Raw genomic sequence first — 26,177 nt, 5'->3', positions numbered from 1 at the left:
TGTATGAATATCTAAAATTGTATTTATTGTGTTTAAAATATATTAAATCATCCAAACTTTTGGGAATACGCTTGTTCAGAATTTGAAAAATCTGAATAATAACAATGTGCCACAATAGCCTAATGCCTGCACACCTTCAGGATTTAAATTTTTATAATAAATAAGAGCTTACCGTTGCTGCTTGTGTAGTTATCATACACAAATCTCTCCTGTTTCTTCAAATTTAGTAGCGTTAATGTCACTGCAGAAATATTAGGCTTAGGGACAAAACTTGAAGCTGTTAAACTCGCACTCTATTTCGATTGTTCACTTGGGTTTTTCATGGCTAGAGCCTCTCTGTTTCTGTTTTCTAATCATCTGGAAATTGCACTGTAATTGAATATAGTAGCGGGTATCATTTTAGAAGAAATGTTTTTATGTATTTTATTGTATGCTGATAACACGTTGAGATTTTCAGAGATAGATGGTCTACATTCATCCTTAGATAAGTCTCATGAATGCTGCAAAAGATGCAATATTAATTGGAAATATTGATAGAACAAAGGCTATGATCTTAGAAGGCTAGACCTTTTATGTACGTACGAAGATGTGTTTCTTGACATTGTAGATCAGTTAAATTATTCAGGATCATTTTTAACAACAGAGGGCTGTTTTGACGTGCTACAGAGACTATTACTTGTAAATGTGTCCAAGCAATGAATGTACTTTTGAATAATACCAATAATCTACAGTATCATGTGGATATAATGTGTGATTTGTTTGATTGTTTTATTTCCAATTCTATCATTTGTAAATTCCTCCTTAATCCTTGTTTCTTAATAGCCATAGTAGCCTAAATGGTAACTATCAACACACATTCGAGATACGATTCGTAGGATTGATCTCGAACTTGCAAATGGTTGGTCTTAAATGACAATGCTGCCGAGATCTGACAGCCAATATCAAACCAATTACGTTTGGACACACTACAACTAGACATCGTAAAATCTCTTTTGGCGAAATGCCCATAATGATATTACCATTCCTCTAAGTTATGTAGCAATAACAAGATTTTCAGACAGCTGTACTAGATTTTCAGACAGCTGTACTAGATTTTCAGACCAGCTGCACTAGATTTTCAGACAGCTGTACTAGATTTTTAGACAGCTGTACTTGCAGCTATATTTTTCAGCAGGTATATCCACTAATTTGTTTGATCTCTTGAATAATATTGTCTGCTGGGATTTGTTTCAACCGGATGTAAGTAATCCCAGCATGGCACTGATGCTCTTGTATTTCTGTATTTGATTTAAGTCTATTTAGCAGCCCTAATGTGAACCAAAAATGTCAGGTTGTTGTTATTTGGGTTTTATAAATTAGAAAGTATTTTGGTATTTATGGCTTGTAAGCAAATGATGCTGACCTGCCTTTTCAACACGGAAACTTCATCTTCGCTAGCCAAGGTTCCAGTGTGTTAAGGGGGCCCCAAGTGGCCGAGTGGTCTAAAGCGCTCACTGTTACGGATAACTGCCATTTCACCTCTGTCTGCTTGGGTTTGAATCTCGGGTTCGTCCAATGTGGGTATGTGAGAAAGCTTTCCAGTAGCGTCTCGTAGGTTGGTGGTTCTTTACAGGGTTTTTCCAGGTTCTTCCTCCACCATTAATACTTGCTGCCATGTATAGCCTATCTTGTGCTGATAAACGGTGTTAAACCCTACAACAACAACAGCAACAACCAATGTGTTAACCTTATCTATACCTTGGCGGATCAATCAGATATTTCAGTACTATGTGGCAGCAGGCTACCGCATCCAATAAAAATCAAGTTGTTCAAATTTGAACACTGTTCCTACATAATCAAGACAAGGGGAGTGCACAGCTGGTAGGTGTTGTGTGAGTGTGTGTATATACATGTATAGATGTATATATAAACACTCACACACTTACTTGGCACCAAAAGGAGAGTAAACTTTGTTCAATCCATATGGATTTTTGAGTCAAGTAGGGTCTGTACATGGAAAACCACAAGATTCCAACCAAGAATAATAATGATATATACCATGAGATAGGTGGGGACACCCAGGGGCCAAAATCTGCCATTTCATGCTAAGAGAGTATACTTTTCTGATGCTTGACATAAAAACACCCCCAAAAATAATTATTTATTTTAAAAAACCATATTTTAATCATCAATGCATCTGATCTTGTCATGAAGTTAGGTGACCCCTCAGATTAATGAGCAGAGTGGCAACTAAGTGTTCCAAACGTTTCTTTCCATTCCAAAATTTCAATACCAGTATGAATTTGCAGTTACTTGGTAGCATATCATTTGAGCAAAATCAGTCCTACCATGACTTCTTGTTTGGCAGTCATCTACTATAAATCAGTCCTACTGGGACCTCTTGTTTGGCAGCCATATACTATAAATCAGTGTGCAGTCCCTACAGTAACAGGTTCTAATTTGCAGTGTGAATGAAAGCTTTCATGATTCTGTTCAGCTCTGATTTAATTTTGAAATTTTGTCATTTCAGGAATCTTCATCCTTTGTGTTGATTCTCAGCAATGCACAGATTCTGTGCAAGCATCTGTCCAACCCTGTTTGATGGTCTTAATGAATGAGATTAGTTCCATGGGGCAAAGTAGTGGGCAATCATCCAGTATGAGCATCCTGACTGTATTTTGCAAGTGTGTATTGGTGTATATTAATTTAACAAGTTCAGATGTTATTTACAATAAACGCAAGAATTTTACCATGATCCCTTGATGGAAAAAAAGTTTGGTTTCAAGTGGTAGAGAAAACTGGAGAACCTGGAGGAAACCAGTGATGGTTAAGGTACCACAAACTGGGAATCAAACCTAGAACTACACTAATATCCAGGCCTCGTTTAGAATATGTGATAGATAAGGTTCTGCTTGTGGAACTTGATGAACATTTCTATAAAAATGTTTTGACTAGATTTTAAATAAGTTGAAAAAATGTGTTGTACCATGCTTATGAATTATATATATTTATACCACATGCATTAAAATAACATGGCATTTAAAGTGTTGGTATAAACCAATTTGATATATGAATACTATTGGTATATCAAATTGTACTCTGCTCATGATGCAATAATATGCATATATAAACATTCTCACGAATGTCTGCAGTTGATTATTGATCAATGATGAATTTTTACACATTAATCATTAGTAACGTATGAAAATAATGATAAAAAGTGTTAATAATCCTCATTTTCTAAATGAATTTAATATGGTACACATTTTCATCACAATCCTTTCTGATTTCTGTCCCCCCTCAATGATAACAGACAAACTACGCAGAAATGAGGAGTGAGAGAGAAAAGGAATTTGGGCTGGATTTAAATGTTGAAATAGAAATTACACCAAGTAACCAACAAGAATATGGTTCATCATAATGATACATGTGCACTTTCCTTGGGATTTATCTACAGTGTTTATCAATGATACAAAGTCTCTAACCACTTCGACATTATACAGTAATTACACGGTTACACGGTACACAGACTGTGATGTATTTAATGTTTTGTTTTGTTGTTGTTTCTTAAACATACTCTAATATTCTAAATATCAATTATCATTAATTAAATATGAAAATGTCCGAAGGCCTCTCTCTCTCTTCCATTGTAGCAAGATACGGGCTAAAATCTATGAAATGACGAACATAGGGGAATTTAGTTTATGTTATCCCACAATATCTGGACTTCCAAATGATGGTAAAAGTGAAGTCACACTGACCAAAGGATGTGAGAGAGAGAGTTTAAAATCAAGCCTACGAGAGAGAGAGAGAGAGAGAGAGAGAGAGAGAGATTTAAAGTCTAAAGTCAAACCATTGGTGCTGTTACTAAGCAGAATAATGACTTAGATCTACTGTAAAATATATTAAAATATTTTAATTACTTCTTGTTGGTGTCATTTTGCTTAGTTTCTATTCCACATTAATTTCCATGAGCCAGTAGGTGAATGGCTTAGCATTTAAGTTAATGGCATAGCTAACCAAGTGTAGTGCTCCACTTTTATCATTAAAACCATCTTTCATGTTTAAATCATAAGTGTGTATTATATTGATTTCATCAATGTGAAGAAAAGTAGAAACTAAAAAAAGAAAACAATCAACTTATCAATATGCAAAGGTGATTGTGAACAGACACAAAAGGCATAGAACTACATTTTGTAGTGGACAGACTTAGGGATATGAGGAGTTCATTCACTAGGTCCATGCACAGCTGCCCATAGTAAATCTTAACCCCATTCAAAGGGCAAATATATATATATATATATATATATATATATATATATATATATATATATATATATATATTTGTATGTGATATAAATAAAATATATGTACAGTATGTATGCTGTATCAGTGATATACCACTCGTATAAATGTTTCATTAAATGGAACCTCAGCAAGCCTCATTTCCTATTAATGAAAAATTTATACAGCTTGTGGTATATCATTGATACAGCATACGTACATATTTACCTTTCGCTGCTTTTTTATCCCAATGTGGTTGGATTAAAAAATATTTCTAATTCCTGCATAACAATTAGTGTTTATCCAATCCATCAGGCAGTGTTATGATTTTATAGTGTTAAACTTTGTAGCAAAAGGAAGCTAAACAAACAAGTTTGTGTAAAATGCAACCAACAGTTTATTTCCCTTTAATACAAAGTGAAAATTAAGAAAACACTTACAGTACCATATTGTGAATTAAATTCCAAATAATCATAAATAACCTATCAAAGTCTAAAAGCTGAGATCATTCTGTATGCATTTCAGGAGTTATGAATGTGCTGATGTATCAATAATCTTGAATGTGCTGATGTATCAATAATCTTGAATGTGTTGATATATCACAATGATGTAATCCAGAATGTCTTTGAATTAGTTCACGAAAATCCCAAAATAATGTGTTAATCCAGTCAATGAGCACTATAGTAATTCCAGTGAACGATAATTACTCTGGAATTATATCTGAATACAACTATAAACTCATCACTGATTCCCAGAGGCTGTTATGAAACAGGAATGAATACTTCATTTACAAAACTTCTATTTATATACAAACTGTCACCTGATTTATGATGCAACAGAGTGCCCTACAATTATCTAGATGTGGACCATTTTTAGTGGAAAAATCCATCAAATGGTCAACAAGTTCTTAAAGAATATTCTAAGTTCAAATAACTATGTCAGCATGTTCTTTATAGATGATCATTATTTAAAGGTATAATCTACAGTCATGGAGAAAAGTTAAGTGATTAATATAGATATGCATTATGTTATGTATCTTTAATTGGCATTGTTTGTTAGTTATTTTGTTGTTATGTGCTACGGATAATTGTATTTTGGGCTTGACTGTATTCAAAATCAAGTTCATTTTCTACCTGACCTGAATCATTGATTTTGGTTTTGTATACATCATGTTTATCTCAATCTGAGTCCAGAATATTGGAAATTTCCAATGAAGTGTAGTGTCTTCCTGTTGTTTACCACATTTGATATTATAATTTTAGTAACAGACCTTCTAATTATAACTAAGATTTTATTTTGTAAACATTTGGAAGTTTCTAGAATAAAATTTTCCATTAGATATGCTAATTTTGTCCTGAGGTCCCGTAGAGGACTTATAATCTTGTTTACCTAGAAACTATTCATTCATGCCATAAGATCTGAGCAGAATCAGTTGCAATATTGTTCTGTCCAGTATTTCATTTGGGGTTGAATTCATTGATTTAAACTACTTAAATGAAGATATTCTTCTCTGGAAATACAAAGTGCTCAAAAATAACATTCTTGGAAATAGAGACTTGGATTTATAGTGAAATATAGATAAGGATATATTCTTGGATTGTATTATTGTGATTCAACAAAAGGTTATTGGCACATCAATATGATACAGGCCATCACAGGCACATCAACACTTCCAGCAATGGCTTTGCTTTGGAATAGCATTTTGGAAGTTAAATCATAGGACTAGTGTTAGAAATTCTTGGATTATTTGGGATTAAATTTGCAATACTTCTATATTTTTCTCTTTGTATTCTGGGGAAATAAATTATTTGTTGAATTTTACTAAACTTGTTGGCTTTCACTCTTTTCTGTTACTTTGTTTAAGACTATGGAAATGTAATAATAACAGGAGTCACACTTGAGTTATGGTTTACATTTAGGGAATTTTCTTAGATACTTTTGTTCATTGAGTCTCATAAGTTGATATTTAGACATGGCATGTGAAGTGCTGCAAATTGCTGTGAAAATGATGTCACTGTGACCTATATTGCATGGTATAATGATTTTGGTTAACCTCGCCTTTTGTTTATTTTTTCATCCATTAACATAATTTGGTACATATTTATGTTATGAGGTAGACTACATCCATCAGTGAAAACTAGGCCACTTTGATTTATTTATGCTTACTTTAGACTAGAGCTCATTGTATCATGGATAGGGTTTGCATTTAGGTAATTTTGTCAGATTCAGTTGAACATATATTCATGCAAGTGATGTGAAGTCCTTCACCTCTAAGTGAAAAGATTATGTGACTTTTACTTCATGGTTTAATGATTTGGTTTAACCTCTTTGCATTTAGCTGACTGGTTTAATGATTTGGGTTAACCTCTTTGCATTTAGCTGACTGGTTTAATGATTTGGGTTAACCTCTTTGCATTTAGCTGACTGGTTTAATGATTTGGGTTAACCTCATTGCATTTAGCTGACTGTTTGCAGCTGCTGTTGTCTGAAGAGTAACATAAATGGGTATGTGATTACACCATGCAGAGTATATTATGGTAATCTGAAAGCAAGTCATTGTGACTTGTATTTTATGATTTATAATTAGGATTTACATTTAAGTAATTTTCTTCAACACTGTTGCTCACAGTCACACAAGCTCATTAGATGTGTCACTGCAGCTGACAGAAACCCATAAAGTAGAAAACAAATATATAGCTGCTATGCAAGCAAAGATATAGTAAAGAACATATACTATTCTTCAAGACTAGAATATTAAGTGCCACATATATGATTTGTCAAACATTTTTGTGGTCCATATAACTTTTTTAGGTTGAGGTTAGAATCAAGAAAATGTTCGCAGTGTCTATATTTGAATGATATGACCAGCCTTGATGCTTTGTTCATTTGGAGGTTGATTATGGTAATGTTATATCAGGGACAGTTTGGTAAATATGGGACAGTCTGGTAAATATGGGACAGTCTGGTAAAGATGAGACAGTTTGGTGAATATGGGACAGTTTGGTAAATATGGGACAGTCTGGTAAAGATCTACAATTTGGTGAATATGGGACAGTTTGGTAAATATGGGACAGTCTGGTAAATATGGGAAGTCTGGTAAAGATGGGACAGTTTGGTGAATATGAGACAGTTTGGTAAATATGGGTAAGTATGGTAAATATGGGACAGTCTGGTAAAGATGAGACAGTTTGGTGAATATGGGACAGCTTGGTAAATATGGGACAGTCTGGTAAAGATTAGACAGGTTGGTGAATATGGACAGTTTGGTAAATATGGCTAAGTCGGGTAAATATGGGACAGTCTGGTAAAGATGGGACAGTTTCATAAATATGCAGTCAGCTTACCATTTAAATGTACCAGCTTAGGGAATATTGTATATATTCACTTGAAAGTCATGTCAGACTGCAAACAACGAAGATCATGATCTACCATTGCATAATGTGCCTGCAGGTCAGGGTCTGTGTTGTTTATTCTACTGATTACTCCTAGCACACTGCACAGACCCATCCTGATGTGCTGGCAGATCAGGGTCTGTGTTGTTTATTCTACTGATTACTCCTAGCACACTGCACAGACCCATCATGATGTGCTGGCAGATCTGGGCCTGTGCCATTTGCAGTTGGACTCATCTTATGAGTGTGTATATGATTTTATTGGACAGTTTATTTTCACAACTTTTCTTGCTTGTTCATCAAGTACTGGGTATGTATTGCTTGAATATCCTTTTAGTGTGTGATCATCACATTGTCATAATTACATACACTTGCAAGTATAGCAGGGGTACACAACCCCCGGCCTGCAGGCCAGATCTGGCCCACAAACGTGTTCTGTCTGGCCCTCAGAGCAAGTTAAAACAACACAGAAATCTGGCCTGTGAACAGTAATTATATTAAAGAAATTAGTGTTTGCGGTCCTCGATTGGTCTTAGAAAATGCAACCTGGCCCTTGACTGACAAAGGTTGTGCAACCCTGAAGTACAGACTGCTCTAACTAAAATGTGTCATTGATTGCCATCAAATTGAAGAAGAAAACAACATTAAAGTCTATAATACGTGTAGAAATAGAGTTCTGCATCAGAACCTTTTTAATGTGGTACATGGTTTTATCAGTAAGTATTGTACTGTATACTGTGTGGGGAACAGTTTGAAATTGTTAAGTCATTTTACCAGGGAGATCATCTCCATGTTCAACTGAAACTAATGCAGGCAACAGGCAAAGATTTTGTTGTTGCTTCTCATTGAACCCATCACGTCCGATTCAGACTTTTACATGGCCAGATGTTTCAGACTTTTACATGGCCAGATGTTTCAGACTTTTACATGGCCAGATGTTTCAGACTTTTACATGACTTTTACATGGCCAGATGTTTCAGACTTTTACATGGCCAGATGTTTCAGACTTTTACATGGCCAGATGTTTCAGACTTTTACATGGCCAGATGTTTCAGACTTTTACATGGCCAGATATTTCATTATGTATATGAAGTGGTTTTCAATTGGCTATTTCACCTTTATATGAACAGAGGGTGAAGATTTGCCTTTTTTATTTTTTCTTATTGGACCCCTCTCAAACTCACCCTACCTTTTTGCATTAGTTTTTCCGTGTATCTGCCATTTAGGTTCATCTACTTTAGGTTTAGAAATTAAGAAAAAAAGCTCTGGTTCTGGACTTGACACTTTTTTGTGTAATATAGGTTTTGGTCTCAAAAATTGTATTTCCTTGCCTGAGTAGGAAGTGTACAATACTTTGTATCATTTAAAACTACATCTTTCCTTTTCTTCCTCTAATACCACTTATTTCAGTCTATCCTGAATTGTTATGATCTCACAGCACCGAGAACAGGGGTATTCCCTCTCAACATCAAATTGCTGCTTTCAAGGATAATGAGTTAATACTTTGCAGACCAAAATATGTGCAAGGCTGTCCCAGTTATTCCTGTTCCAAAGTTCATGAGCATTTTAGAAACCAATGAACTAAGCTTTCTCCCCTTTCTGTTTTTAATTTTTGAGGTGGGTGGGTGAGAGAAAACAGCCTAGGGCCTGAATGTGACAATTTCTCTTTTGATTTTACAGGCAGGAGGTGAAGGTAGCTATGGTTTGTATATTTGAGGCATTGAAGGTGTGCCCAGAGCTTGCCCCAAATCTGAATTCCATCCCGGGTATTGTCAACATGGACATGAATAGTTTGGATTCGATGTGCAGTGCCATGATAGGTAACAAACACAAGCCTGAAGGACACCAGTAATGTAGAAATAAATAATATGGACTTGGTGTATAGCCACAGAGGCTACCCAAATGCAAATGCAAATATTACCCAAACTTTGTATGCGAGTACATTGTACGCATGTTTGAAACACATCCAGTAATCTGGATTGTGCAACCACGGGTTCAGTGGTAGAACGAATGTCGTGACCTTTATTTGAATGTATCTTGGCAATATCTCCCACACACTTGATAACGAGCCCTTCCATGACCTTGCAGCAAGGTCAGAGATCATGCTTTAGATTTGTATGCTTCCCACAATCTTTTGCTCTTCACATCACTATCAAAATCAGAAACATAGATCACCATTTTGTGGAAAAAAAGTTGCACGCATTGGTTTCCAGGTTGTAATATACTATTTATAGTGCTTAAAATTCCCATAAGTTTCAAATTTCATAATGAATAATTACAATACTCTATTTTCTATCAAACCAGTAAGAAAAAATAAGAATGAATGCCCCATCTTTATTTGCAAATTCTACCCCCAAACCTATATTTAAAGTGATGAAATATCATCATTAGGGATGCACAGTACTCTTCAAACATCATAATGGGCAGAAAATGTGCTTATTGTAAGTAAGCAAGAGAGGCATCCTAACTCATCATTAGGTCATGTCCATATGGCAGAGGATTAATTTTCCTTTATAACAGTATGTTCAAGGGAAGACACATGTGCCTATGCAGAAGTCTGTATGCAAGTTTGTTCCAATTTCATTGAATAAAAATTAAAATTCTGAGAAGTGACTGTGAACTTGTAGATAATTATGCAGAATTCTTGGTCTACATTGTTTAAACTGAATTAGGAATGCACATAAGTTTTGTCACTGGCATTTACTGCAAATATAAGTATATTGCATGCAAGCCAATCAACTTTTTGTAATACATAACACAGTACATAGTGTAATTATCATTAGTTCATGCCGTATCAGCTAATAGACACAGTACGTAGTGTTATTATCATAAAATCATGGCATATCATTTACTCACAGTACATAGTGTAATTATTATATGTAATTATTATAAGATTGTACAGCATATTTGTTACAGTACATAGTGTAATTATTATAAGATTGTACAGCATATTAGTTACAGTACATAGTGTAATTACTATAAGATTGTATAGCATATTAGTTACAGTGCATAGTGTAATTATTATAAAATGTGTGGCATATTGTTTGCTCACAGTATATAATGTAATTATATGATTTTGTGGCATATAGTTTTACTCACAGTACATAGTGTAATTATTATAAGATTGTGTGGCATATTAGTTTCAGTACATAGTGTAATTATTATAAGATTGCATGGCATATCATTTACTCACAGTACATAGTGTAATTATTATAAGATTGTGTGGTATATTAGTTACCCACAGTACATAGTGTAATTATTATATGATTGTGTGGTATATTAGTTTCAGTACATAGTCTAATTATTATAAGATTGTGTGGCATATTAGTTTCAGTACATAGTCTAATTATTATAAGATTGTGTGGCATATTAGTTACCCACAGTATATAGTTTAATTATTATAAGATTGTGTGGCATATTAGTTACTCACGGTACATAGTGTAATTGTAATAAAATCTGACATTTTCAGACTTACCTGCTCAGGAGGTATGCATAACAAGTGCCCTTAATTCCACTAGATACATCGCATGTATATCTTCCAATGGGGACACGTCAACACAAGATCCATGCGAGTGAGTATGCATGTACTGGTATTAACTTAAACTTACAAGAACTTACAGGATACTAGTGTTTAAGATAGACATGTAGAATAGACAGATATTAGGTGAACAAATCAAATTGCAGGACAGAAACTGTGATAATAATAATAATAATAATATTAATAATAATAATAATATTAATGAGGACTTTGTATAGCACCTAATCTTTAGAAGCTCTAAGCACTTTACAACATTAGATAACACCTATAACATAAAAAACATATATAATGATATAGTTATCATGCTGGCTTCCACAGAATATTTTGATTTCGAAATGAGCTGCATTTACCCATTCTAACAATAAAAGCAAGTGTAATACAAGCTAATTGGGTGCAGATACTGTATATACTCACTTATAAGTCAATTGCAACTGTAATATAAGATAATTGGGTGTAAAAACTGTATATACTCACTTATAAGTCAATTGCAACTGTAATACAAGCTAATTGGGTGCAAATACTGTATATACTCACTTATAAGTCAATTGCAACTGTAATACAAGATAATTGGGTGTAAAAACTGTATATACTCACTTATAAGTCAATTGCAACTGTAATACAAGCTAATTGGGTGCAAATACTGTAAATACTCACTTATAAGTCACTTGCAACTGCAAACTGCACAACTTAGATGATGTGCTGGCAGATCTTTGTCTTTGTAGTTTGCACGGAGTAATGAGCAGAACACATATAGATCAGGATTGTTGATGATTGCAGTTTGACTCGACTTATAAGCAAGTATATATGGTATTCAGAGTAGTGATGAGAGCATGACTTGGCCCATACTTCAGTGGTTACCACAAAACACATTGTTCAGTAAATTTAGGAGTATATTCCCAACACTTGCCTAAAAGTTCTTGGTGATTGTTTCTCTGTTCTCTCAGAAATGTGTAGCTCATATAGTATTGGTTAATATGATTAATTATTTATTGCTACTCTTCAGTTTTGAAAAACACCTTTAGTCTGCCCAGGTACAGGAAAGTAGGACAATATAGGACTTATGTTACTAATGATATGGAAAAATGGAAACCAGTCTAGAACTGGGTGAAGATAAAATTAAGACTCTATGGGTTTAGCAGGCCAGTATTGTTTAATAATGAAAGTAAGATTTTAAGAAAAATAATGTTTTGAGAGCTTATTCTTGTTATAATTGAGAAAAATATAGTGACATTGTTTTACTGATAGAATATCACTCCCTTTACAAACTCGTTTTAAAGACTCATTACTTGAAATCAGAAACTGACTTTTTGAAGTGATATTGAATGTTTTAAATGCATGTAGATCCAAAAGGTGATGTGGGTCATACGGTTTTCTCTACACAGAAGCTGTCATCCAGGATGCATCTATACTAATAAATTTAGGAGTGTTCATGAGCACTCAGAATTTTAAGTTAATGAATTTCTAATATCATTTTGTTTGTGTTGGTTTACATTGGAACTGAATTAGTACTGTACCTTTTAGTCCTGTCTTGGTGCACATGAACCAAGCATTCACTGACAGTGAATAGAAATACATCAGTGTTTTGGTTAATCAATTTAGGCACATTATTTAAAGTTGAAGACACTCCTTTCCTAGTAACATCATTAGAATATGCTTTTATCAACCTTTAAAAGAAATACTTTAAAAATTTTTTCATGTAATACAATATTAACATTGACAATTCAGGTTGTTATAAATATTGAGCTGGGCAGTTATTTCCAGTTTACACAATTAAAATTAACTTTATAACCATAATTACTGGCATATGTCAACATTTAAAAACATGGTCTCTGTGCTACACCTGATAATCAGGCTAAGGGAGATAACTTTTAAAGCTTACTCCATCTCAAAAGAAGTGTATGCCCAGTACAAGTTTATACTAGGGTCAGAGTTTAGAAAATTTGGGATAAGCATACACACATCTGCATACTAAGTCCACATTTAGTATGGCTGTCACTTTCACTACCAATGGCTGAATGGGACACATTGCTTGTATACTAAATGTTCATTGGCTTGTCATTTTATGTGACTTTTGGTTTTAGTCAAAAAATGGTTTTACTTGAAATTTGTACCTAACAGAATTAAATTAAATTTCTAGAATGTATTATTCTTCCTGTTACTCACTTCATTATTTTGTTTTCTACATGTGAAGGGACCATGGGTGGCTGAGTAGTCTAAATCACTCACCATTACCAATCCCTGCCATCTCAACTCTGTTCACGTTGGCTCGAGTCTCAGTCTTGACCAATTTGGGCATAGGAGAAAGTTTGCCAGCTGCCTCCTGTTCGTTGGTAGTTCTTACTGGGTTCATATTCCACCAGTTATACTGGCTGCTATGTATAGCCTATCATGTGCTGAAAAATGGTTTTAAATTACAACTCTGTATGCGGAAGTTTTGAGAGTGGTATGGTGCTTTGTTAACATATTGAATATTTTCTCTTTGTAATCTTGTCATAATTTACATTATTATTCAGAACAGATGTGCATATATCAATACGATATTTGATACCTATACTTTGCTTTATATAATAATTACAACGTCACACTAGAAGCTATTTAGGCAAGTTTGAAACTGATGTATGGGAGATTTTTTGTGGTGGGGTTAAATTTTTAGTAATTAATGAGGATAGTGCTTATTTGATGTTTACTTCAAATTGTCAATCATAAATTAGTTAAAATACATGGCATATCTAGTCCATTCCTTTGCTTTTCATATTATTTTATAATAGAGAACAGTAAATAATCAGCAATTGTAGCCTAGATTTGCATATTAATGTTCTTGTCTGGTGCTTGTGGTACAAAAATATAATTCAGCGTTTTAAAATGTAAAATAATTGTAAATCATTGAATAAATTTTTAGCTTTTTCTTCTATAATTATACATAAAGTCAAATAAATCCTGCTAATTTCATGAAATCATGTAGGTCTTACTGATTTGATTATTAAATTAACTTAAAGGCCACCTATATTGTACAAACGTGTGATATTATTATAGTTGTAAACAAAACGCATTGGTTATGTATGCACACCATAAAAATGTTTAATTAGACTTAAAATCTGCTTTATAAAATGAAAAAATTATTCAGCAATCTCCGTAAAAAATCAGTAGTTTCCGTGTGCCAAAACCGGATATGACGTACATTTATCCCTTCTATTCAACCTAGCCATTCAAGTGCTTAATTTCCCCACATAAATTTCTATGTGATATAGTATACGATCGTGCTATTGTACAGCAAATATGATGCGCCGTGTTGCATACGGATGTAACCAAAAGAGTGATGATGGGGAATAAGCGTTCCTTCTTTTTCCGCAAAACCATGTTTACCAGAAAAAAGTGTATTTAATCTGTGGGATTGAATAGGGGAGGGGTGGGAAAGTTGTATCATTTATGCCGGATTATAGTGAATTTGGCCCAAAGACAATTCGGCCAACTCGAAATACAATTTGGCCAAACTTAACAATAGTTTGTACATTCTTTTTCTTCAACAAAAAAGTAGATGCTACGTAAGATAGGTTTTAGGGATAGAAAACTAAATTTAAACAAACTATTTTGATATTCTTTGAAAGAAAATAATCATACTTCATAACGTACATATTTATGAGAGAAAACACAAACTGACATATCTTGCTTGTTCTAATTAAAATATTTATATACATTGTTTTATGCTAACCTAACAGATAATATTCTACATAATACGTATACGTTTTGCTAAGGGTAGTGTCAGGGCTGAGCAAATCCCATAGCCCAATGTCCCAGACTAGTCATTTTTGAAGTCGGGCAAGTAAAATTTTCCAAGTCGCTAGTCCGGGACAAGTGCTTTTTAACAAAGTCGGGCTAGTCCTTATTTCGTGCTTTAATCACTATATCTATCTTTATTTGGCCAATCATGCCCTCTGGGCGTACTGAATACTTGATTCTACCCCTCTTTGTGTATACATTTACATCCTGTTACAGCTTGACTGCATATTGGGCTAAGCGACCAAATTATTGGCAAATCGAAACACGTCAAACAAAAGAAAACCAGTATGATCAATTAGCAGTGTTGTAAGCGGTTTTGTTGCAATGATTTTACTCAATCTAGATCATAACGAGCAGCTCTCTATGATTTTAATCCAGCGAGTCAGTGTAATTAAGTTAATGAAAGGTGCTTTACCGACATCAGTGTTGGTTTCCTTTATGAACTGATTAAATGACAGTAATGATTCTTTAATTTATAATTGATTATACAGATGATTAACTTCCACGTGCGATATTGTGTTGGAAGAGAAACAATTACGCTAATTAATGAGCTGTTTCATTTCTTATTTAAAAAGAGAAAATTGATGTTAGGATCACTTTAGAAGTAGTTGTCAAGCAAGCTGATAGTTACTCTGTGGATAAAATGAGTTTGCTAAATTATTTTCACAAGGAAGGTAATAACAGCAATTCAGAGAAGGTAAATTTGATTGAAAATGTAGGGATAAAACGTAAGACGGATACTCAGTGTGCGGTAGCTATTTCTCCAAAGAGACATAAGCAACAATCTGTGATGGAAAAAATGTAAAATATGACACTACTAAGAGACAGAGAAATTTTCAGCCGCATTGGGTTGATTGTCATCCCTGGCTTGAATATATTGACTCGGAAGGAAAGATGTTTTGCATTTACTGCAAACAATATCCAAAACTGGCACACTCTTAGTAAATACTCCACCTAGCCTCAGTCAGTTATGCAAACTATTAGAAATCATGTTTGTAATAAGCCCATCCACTGCTGAGTGTGAACAAGGATTTAGTTCAATGAACTTAATCAATACTTCTTTAAGGAATTCCTTAAACCAAGAGAGTTTACAAATGCTAATGAACATTTCTGCAAATGGACCAGAGTTTGAGGACTTTAACCCAAACACAGCTGTCAACTGCTGGCTTAGTGCTGGTACATGTGGCAGACATATACATGGATATATTTTCAAATCCATCAGCTAAAAACATATATACATGAACCTGAAGAAGCCAAATGTATAACAACCAATGTTTTTGAAAAATTAAATTCTTTTAAGAAATAATTATTTTGTCTCAGTTGTATGATGCTGCATTTTGACTTGTCACCTCCCTTGGGATCTCAGACTCCACCTTTTGAACCTCTGACCCCTACCTTTCCCCACTGTAAATACTGTCAGAGGGGTTGGCAATTATGCATGAAGGGAACAAAAAGTACTCCATATTGTCTTCAGCTTGATACTGCATGACATGAGAGGAAGATTCAATGACATCCTAGAGTAGAGTTTCAAATAAAAATAATATTACAAGTTATTTTGGGGCCCCGAGTGGCCAATAGGTCTAAAGCGCTCTCCGTTATGGATCACTGCCATCTCACCTCTGTCTGCATGGGTTCAAGTCTATGATTCGGCCAATGTGGGTATGTGAGAAAGCTTGCCAGTAGCTTCTTGTGGGTCGGTGTTTCTTCCCGGGGTTTTCCCTGGTTCTTCCTCCATCATTAATACTGGCCGCCATGCATAGCCTATCGTGTGCTGAGAAATGGCATTAAACCCCACAACAACAACAACAAGTTTTTTTAAACAGATTTCACCATATTTGGTGTATGGACTAGTCTTACACATTACTGAAATTTATTGAAATTTGGACCATTGTAAATACACCAAACAGGACAGGTTTACCAAACTCAACATGGTTACAAAAAATCTGATACTAGCATTCATGTGTGATAATTACATATATGAACTTTTTAGTAATAAACACAACACATTTGAATAACTTTTTAGTAATAAACACAACACATTTGAATAACTTTTTAGTAATAAACACAACACATTTGAATAACTTTTTAGTAATAAACACAACACATTTGAATAACTTTTTAGTAATAAACACAACACATTTGAATAACTTTTTAGTAATAAACACAACACATTTGAATAACATCAGCTGAACAATATGTTTCTAGCTTAATAACATGAAAAGGCTTGGCTTGGTAGTGCCAACACAAATCACAATTATTGTGTGTTCCATTGTTTCCTTCCAATTGAATAGACATGAGATTTTGTGTTGGTTTTGATTCTACATATTTAAGAACGTGCCAAAAAAAGGCTGCAGCATATTTAAAAATTTTAAACTTGTACATGGTATACAGTAACCAAACTGCTTAAACAAAATGATGAAAAATTCATCCTTTCATCGCATGTTAGGCTTACAACTGATGGCCATTACTTTGTAAACCCCTGACATAGTTAAAACTAGTTTTATTTACGGTATTTCTTTTCTATCTCATAATATAACAGGATTAAGATTTTAAGATGTGTCATTGATGAATATATCTGTCAATATCAGTAAACATTCTTAGGATTGTCTGATGTTGTTTCATACTGGTACATATTTGTATATGATAATAAAAATATTTATAATATAACAGGCATATTGTGTGGACAAAATGCATAGGATGGCTTTTTTAAGGGTCTGCAATTACTAAGGGACCAGCAATTTGATTTTGTATGGGGGAGGGGTCCTGGGATTTTTATTGAACCAGGAATTTTTTTCCTAAAGAAACTAAAATTTTGTCAGATATTATAATTGATATAAATAGTATTAATTTTAGATGATTCAGTGCAAGAATATTTTTTTCAAGCAATTTGGGGTACGATACTTTATCTTAAAAAATATAATCTGAGCCCCTCCGAATCAAATGGTTGGTCCATGAGAAACTGCATTGGGTTATAAGCTTGAAATGGTTTTTCTTCAAAATGTCATCAAAGGTTCTTTCAAAGAAAATATTTTTCAAAGACAAATAGTGTTATTTGTCAACAAGGTCAGTAAATCAACCTGACGTGTAATGTCATTACAACCAAATTAAAAGAAATATCATACTAAACTGTTTTTTTAAGCAGAAATGTGGTAAAATTTGATTGAAATGATAGGGGTAATTCCTTTGGTACTGACATCCATACCTATGTTCATTTACACAATTACTTATTTGCCATTTACACATTTAAACATTGAATCTTTAATGCTAATTCCCATGCGGATATTTATCCATACTTAAAATGACAAAATGCACAATATGCAGTTTTTATCTGTTCTTGAAAAATGTAATGTGAAAGTAAGTGGTTGAGTGCTTCTTAAAAATCGTCATATTACTGACAAATTTATTGCATGTGATGCATTTGTAAATTTTCCTCATACCTGATTCCATCTTGATTCTCTCTACACCATCTTCCGACCCAGACCAGTCCTCACTGTGTCAGAATCAAATTCAACCATGTACATCTAGTTGGACAAGTCCTGCATTTCAAAATTACTTAGCCCATTACCTCATGCAAGCGCCTTTTGACGCCTCTACTCCATTCACATGGAAGCGCCTTTTGACGCCTGCTGTAAACATCAGCATTTTGAGCTGGTTTTCGTAGTGCCACCTTCGGGGAAAACCCCCTATTAGATACTGCATTCATTTCTGTGAATGACAATTACATCAGATCATGTGGTTGCTGTTTGTGCACTGGTCAATATCTGCTATTTAAAGTAACTGTGTTGTAGTCTCCACTTTCCAAAATGGTGGTCACAGATTTCATTCAGTACTTACAAAGTTTTCATGATTAGAATCACAACTATGAAAGATTCAATAACTTCGGTAAAGGCTCTGATATGATGTAGGCAGCAATTGGTTTTTATAAATTATCAAATTCAGTGATGTAGACACAGATGAAAAACATGTAAATTTCGAGTATGGGAAATGGCAGCTACGGTTGGTCACGCGGCCTCACTGACATGACGGTGAATGAGATCTCTCAAGATTTTAAAGCACATTAAAAATTCTTCCGTGAAAAATAATTACACAACTATAACAATCGGACTTTACTCTTAAATTTTTCCACATATAATAGATGTGTTCCAAAAATGTAAAATGGTTAAATTTGCTGTTAAACGTAACATACTTTACATTGCTTAACAGTTCACAGGCAGGCCTATGTGTATGCTGTCAACTAGGTAACAGGTGTTCTATTTATAGCGCGCTGCACTTTGTCACAATGCTGTATGAGGTTAAGGGTTATCTCAGTGCTGTTATTGTGCAATCTCCCTAATCCATTCATAGGATGGGCTTATTCCAGTTATTAATATATTCTATTAGAGCAGTCACTATATTGGAAAACACTAAAACTGAAGGTTTTGTACTGTTTGCTTCAAAAAGTGGAATTATGTTTTTAAAAAATGTAAATCAAATATAAAACTTCTTATTACATATACTTTAGTTTTTATCTCTTTAAATATCACTGAAAGATCCTCTCAGTCAGATTTCACAGAGATGTTATTGGGATTATGAAGAGGATGGCATGTTAAGCTATTTTATTTGGGTTTTTTAACATTCAGAATTTATATATATCTGTATATTTAACAGACATATTTTGAATGATATCGGTCTTTATGAGTCAATGAAAATTCATAAATTATCGTGTTTGAAATAACTTTATGGGAACATCTTATTGTTATTATTGTTGTTTTGGGCGTAACACCATTTTTCAGCATATGATAGGTTATACATGGTGACCAGTATATCTATTGAAGGAGGAATCCGGAAAAATCCTGGGAAGAAAAATTGGCCCACAGGAAGTTACTAGCAAGCTTTCTCACATACCTACATTGGCCAAGCCCAAGACTTGAACCCATGTGGACAGAGGTGAGATGTTGGTGATCTGTAAAGGCACTCAACTACCTGGGGCCCCAGAACTTTTCTTTAAACAGACAAGTTAATTATTTGTATGTTGATTATTTTTATACAGATCTGAGTTTCTAATCATTTTCTATAAAAAGATAGCTTATTCTCAATTGGTAATGCACACTGACACCCCTTTGGGACCTCAAAACACTTTTTTGAGTATCCACCCCCCCCCATGTTTTGTGACATTGTATTCAGCTAGAGCAAACAGTGAATTACATGTGTTTTGTGATACTATATCAAAGTAGAGTCAATTCCCAGGGTTTGTGACATTGTATTTAACAGAGAAGTAATTTTTGTGACACTGTAGCAAACTATAGTGAATTCCTTTTTGTGACATTGTATAGAACTTGAGACATAATTCACTGTCTTTTGTGACATTGTATAGAAGTTGAGACATAATTCACTGTCTTTTGTGACATTGTATAGAAGTTGAGACACAATTCACTGTCTTTTGTGACATTGTATAGAAGTTGAGACACAATTCACTGTCTTTTGTGACATTGTATAGAACTTGAGAATTAATTCACTGTCTTTTGTGACATTGTATAGAACTTGAGACATAATTCACTGTCTTTTGTGACATTGTATAGAACTTGAGAGTTAATTCACTGTCTTTTCTGACATTGTATAGAACTTGAGAGTTAATTCTCTATGTTTCGGATTCAGATGCAAATATTGTCTTGTATCTCCAGAATGTACAGAGTTACTGCCATCTGCTCTGTACGGATGTTGAAGGAGGAGTGTCCTTCAATTGCTGCTGCATACAACTACAGCCTGAAGTTTTCCAAGCCTCCCACATGCCCAGATGGTAGGTTGTCTCTTAATTTTGTTGGACTATAAATTGTTACACTATTTGTGTGATTGGGATACCAGAGATATTGTAGGGTGTGATGACCAAAAAGGTATTGGTAGAGCTATCAAAGGCACTTAGCACCCAAGTTTTCTCTTCCAACACCCTTTGAGTTGCCCACCCTATGATGTCACTGGTATCATAAGAGAATATTGGTGAACTGATTTATTGCATGATTGTGATTTTCCATCTTTTTTTTCACTTGGGTCACATGTTTCCCTTATGTGCCTCTTTACTGGCATCTTGTCTGTTTTAATTATCTAGTTTAAATGTTTCATCATCTGCCAAGATATGTCACCAAACATTTTCTACTGCTCCTATGATTATCCATGGAATACGAGATACTGGTACCCAATGGCCTCACCATAGATTCCATGATTTAGAACATGGGGAAAGTATTGACGAGAGAGCAACCATCGTAAAATAAAATGTAAGTTAAATAAGGCAAGATTTAGAAGTCAGAACATAACATCTGTCTCTATATATCTCAGTTGTCAGATTATATTCATGAAGTGTTTAGACCAATAGAGATTATGGTATGGTCTATTTTTCTTTGTTAACTGTGGCCACAAGTTTGTAATCACTATCATCAAAAACTACTTGTAGGATTGCCATGAATTTATTCCAAGGTCTTGTTGGTTCTAAATGAAAATGGTGTTACTTAGATATCCAGCATGACCGCCATAGCAGCCATCTTGACAATATTGTTATCCCTAAGTAGTCATTTCAACATGGAGGTTTCACTAAAAGAATTTTTGTGATAACTAGTTGATCATAAATGAAAATGGTGCTAATTTGATGTCCAAAAAAAACATCATGGCAGCTAGCTTGAAAATCATTATAGCTTTTTTTTCTGAACAGGAAGTCCTATAGACACGAGGTTTTCACCATAAGACTTATGGTATCTAATTTGTCCTAAATGAAAATGGTTTCACTTTGACTTCAGAGGCCATTTTGAAAATCATATTAGTGCTACTCTTTTGAATAGATTGCCATATGAACAGGGGAGGGGGTGTCTGCTAAAAACATACGATGATGTATTGTTGAAACTAAATGAAAATGGTGCTGATCTGACATCCAATATGATTAATGCAGCAGCCAGCTTTCAAATCTTGTTATATTAACTCCTCATAAATTGAGAGTCATATCAACATGGGATTTCCACCAGAAGACTTGTGAAATTGAGAGTCATATCAACATGGGATTTCCACCAGAAGACTTGTGAAATTGAGAGTCATATCAACATGGGATTTCCACCAGAAGACTTGTGAAATTGAGAGTCATATCAACATGGGATTTCCACCAGAAGACTTGTGAAATTGAGAGTCATATCAACATGGGATTTCCACCAGAAGACTTGTGAAATTGAGAGTCATATCAACATGGGATTTCCGCCAGAAGACTTGTGGGGACTAGTTTGTAATAAGTCAAAATGGTTCTGCATGGACAACCAATATGGTCACCAGAGCATCTTTAAATTTTGTTATCGCTATTCCTGAATGAATGCTCATATCAATATGGGGGTTCTGTTAAAGATTTCTTACAATGTCTAGCTGGTCCGAAATGAAATGGTGCAGATCTGACATCCAATATGACCACCATGGCAGCCATCTTGAAAATCTTGTTATAGGTACTTGTTCTTAATGGAAAGTCATACAGACACAGAGTGCTCGATGACTTCCTATAATGTCTAGTTGGTCCTAAAGGAAAATGATTCCAGTTAGACATCAAATATGTCAACTGTAATGGACATCTTGAAAATCTTGTTATCATTACTTCTCCAGAATTGATGCCCAAATCCCCATGGAGTTTCACTAGAAGACTTATACTTGATCCTAAAGGAAAATTGTCCCAGTATGGTCACCACTGCAACCTTCTTGCAAATCATCTTATTGCTAGTCATGCTGAATGTAAAAAGTCATTCTTATATTGTCTTGTAGGTCTTAAATAAAAATTATGGCAACCTGATATCCATCATGGGCACCACAATGACCATCTTGAAAATCTTATCACCACTCCTCCTGGAATAAGAAGGGGCTACTGGTGGACAAGTGGTCTCAGGCACTTGCCTTCACAGATTTCTCACTCATCTCACCTTGGTCAGCATGAGTTCAAGTCTCAGCTCATCCATTGTGGGAATGTGAGATGACTTGACTGAAGTTTCCCATAGGTTGGTGGTTCTTACCAGGGTCTTCCCAGGATTTTCCTCTACCAGATATTCTGGCTGCCACACGTAGTCTGTCATTTTCTGAAAAATGGTGTTAAACCCCACAAAACCAAAACCTAGATGTAGAATGATATCTACGCTGGGTTTTCACCAGAAGTCTTCTTATGATGTCTAGTTCATACTAAAGGAAAATGTGCCGGTCTGCCATTCAGTATGGCCACTATGGCAGCCATCTTGAAGATCTTGTTATTGCTACTCCTCTTAAATGGAATGGCATATTGGCATGGAGTTTCACCAGAAGACTAATTCTGATATCTTTTTGGCCCTGAATGAACATGGTGACAATCTGACGTCAGATATGGCTGTCACATAGAGCATATTGAAAATCTTGTCACCATTTTTTCAGATTGGATGGTGATATCAATGTGGGCTTTTCATCAAAAATCTTCTAATAGTGTTTAGTTTGCCATTAATAAATATGACACCATTGTGGCTGCCAAAATGGCTAATTTGAAAAATCTTTACTTTTCAAGACTGTCATAGATGGTTTCAACAGTTAGAAAGAAGAAATGATTTTATCCTGGAGTCCTGGAAATCCTTTTCAGACTTTTGAGTCTCAGTCCCATTGAGCTACTTGTTTCCTTCATGTTGGAGAAATGTGATACTACCCCTCTCAATGCATGTTAATCTTGCCAAACTGCTGAATGACCAAGTTTAAACCGAATGATGGGTGAGTTAGACAGGGTATAGGTACCTCATACTGTGTACTACATATGTAACACATGAACTGCAATTTGAAAAGCATATGAAGCCTTATTATCTGCCACTATCAGTCAAAGTGAAAATCTGTTGGCTGCTATCAAAGTGAAAATTTATTTGCTACTATCACTTAAAGTGAAAATCTATTGGCTGCTATCAGTCAGAGTGAAAATCTATTGGCTGCTATCAGTCAGAGTGAAAATCTATTGGCTGCTATCAGTCAGAGTGAAAATCTATTGGCTGCTATCAGTCAGAGTGAAAATCTATTGGTTGATTGTGCAGTTCATGAAATTTTATGCTATTCTAAAAGCCCTTTCTCAACAGCTGCTGAAACTGATAGGTGTTTAGTGCATGTGCCAAATTTCACCTGTCAGTGTGTCAGGTATTACCTAGGTCAACCAGCCAATATCCCTAATTAGACTATAGAGCAAAGTCCATGGTTCAGATTGCTAGGACTTCCAAAATTTCGACATGATCTGGAGAAGGTCTGTGCACTGTAGAAAACACATGGGTTATTTGAACATTTTTTTATTTGTTCATAGATTTGTATTTGTTGATAGAGAAAGCATGGGGCATTTTACACATTTGTGCATTCATAGAAAAAGCATGGGGTAAATGACACTTTATGTGTTCATGGCAATTTTAGACACTTCATGTTTTTATGGAGACATTACAAACTTTATGTGTGTATGAAGAATTTTGATACTTTATGTGTCGATGAAGAATTTCGACATTTTATGTGTTTATGGAGAATTTCAACACTAATTTATTTTATTCTTGAACCACCTTCAAATGAATCACACTTAAACAGTATTCTGACGACCCAAATTGTCATGGTTTTCATCTTGTACATGGAGGAAAATCCAACTTAAATTGATGCTGTTCACAAAATTGCCAGTAATTTTTAATACGGATGGCTTTCTTATTTTCATTCAAGGTGATTCAACTGCAAGGCCATTTCTTCTTTTAGCTTTTTTTTGATTTACCAGTAATATAAAATGAATTGGGTTGTTCCACTTAGCAAATTTTACCTATGTAAATTAGCATAATGGGCTGCCCTATAAGTCTTAAAAAGTCTTAACACATCACCATGGCTGTTGTCAGCCATTTAAGTAGTATGTGGCATGGAGGTTGTAAGTACCAAACCTGCTTGCCTTTAATTGCCTCTACAACAATTAGCTGTAATAAACTGACTCGAGCTAAATTTTACATGAGCTAAGACTGTTTGATGTTTATACATGCTGCTTGATATGGGCATACACAGAGGTTGAGTTTTTGTTGTTGTTGTTGTTTGATTGCTTTTTTATTTATTTGGAAGATAGCTGAAAATCATGTTTTTTTAAATACAAAATGTGTCAGGGGGTTTGGGAATAAAACAATTGTGCTTTGACTGTGACATATCATGTTATGGTTGGTTTGTGTTCATAGAAAAACACTGAGTATTGGGACACGTTTATGGAGAAAGCATGTAGATTTTGGACATGTTATGTAATCCTAGAAAGAAATATGGAGAGCCTGAAACAATATAGGGACAATTATACAGGACGTGAATTACAGAGAGTATGTTGATCATCCCTGCATAGAACTTTGTGTGGTCATTACAGTTAATTGGAACTTGTAAAATAGATACAGAACATGGAGATTATAAGAAACGCCTGAAACCTAACAGAAAAATAATGATACTATGTTAGTAATGTTAGTGATATACTGCTGTGTGTTATTATTATTATTATTGTTGTTGTTGTTGTTGTTGTTATTTTTGGTTGTCTCTAGATATTCAAGTCATTTCTCCATAGTAAAAAAGTTGAGGTAACTTCACAAATCTGAAACATTTTTCAAATAACCTACTAATTTTTTTCAGTACATGATTTTAAGAAAGAGGGAAAAAGAAACATTTTAAAAAAAGAGAAAAAGGAAAGAAAAATAAAAAGAAATGTACTTTTAAATATTTTATTGAGGTTACATTTGCATTGTGGAAAATATTCGTTTAAAATGAAGCATACTAAAGTGTTTCTTTCCAATCATGCAATCAGGAAGACATGCAGAATGACAGAAGCATCAAAGTATGCAGAATATTGGTAATAAATAAAGAGACTGATTTTATCTATATTGATTCATCTTGACACACACACAAAAAATGATGGAATTAGATGGGAGATTTAAATTTAAAGTTACATTTTTCTTCGATTTTGTTACCATCAATGATTCAGCCACAGAAATGGATCTACAATGATACATAATGGAATCACATTGGAATATTTCTTGAATTTCACTGGGATTCCACCATACTGTCACCAAATCCTGACAAAATCCTTGTCTTTTCTGGTGTGTCCTTTATTGATATTACATGTACCCATAGCTTCTCCACTTTGGTTGGCTTAACTCCAGAATAAAGCTCAGATGGGAAGAAACGTCAGATCTAGAAATTCAGGGATATGCCATATCAAATGTATTGTTGTCAGA

The 26,177-nt window shown here is 34.4% G+C and overlaps 1 protein-coding gene across 1 annotated transcript in view; it reads left to right on the top strand.

The window, feature by feature from the left end:
- LOC149800060 (uncharacterized) overlaps nt 1-26,177 on the top strand; it is an 87,880-nt gene that overhangs the window by 39,040 nt on the left and 22,663 nt on the right. Inside the window, exons 2-5 of the mRNA XM_089959613.1 lie at nt 2,510-2,663; nt 9,336-9,475; nt 11,125-11,227; nt 20,631-20,746. Coding sequence (XP_089815739.1) covers nt 2,510-2,663; nt 9,336-9,475; nt 11,125-11,227; nt 20,631-20,746 — 513 coding nt within the window. The remainder of the gene's footprint in view (nt 1-2,509; nt 2,664-9,335; nt 9,476-11,124; nt 11,228-20,630; nt 20,747-26,177) is intronic.

The sequence above is a fragment of the Sinohyriopsis cumingii genome, chromosome 5 (genome assembly GCF_028554795.1).
Source record: "Sinohyriopsis cumingii isolate HCF-2022 chromosome 5, ASM2855479v2, whole genome shotgun sequence".
In the NCBI taxonomy this organism is placed as follows: Eukaryota; Metazoa; Mollusca; class Bivalvia; order Unionida; family Unionidae; genus Sinohyriopsis; species Sinohyriopsis cumingii.
The sequence above is the reverse complement of the archived record's forward strand: the minus strand, read 5'-3'. Positions and strand labels throughout refer to the sequence as shown.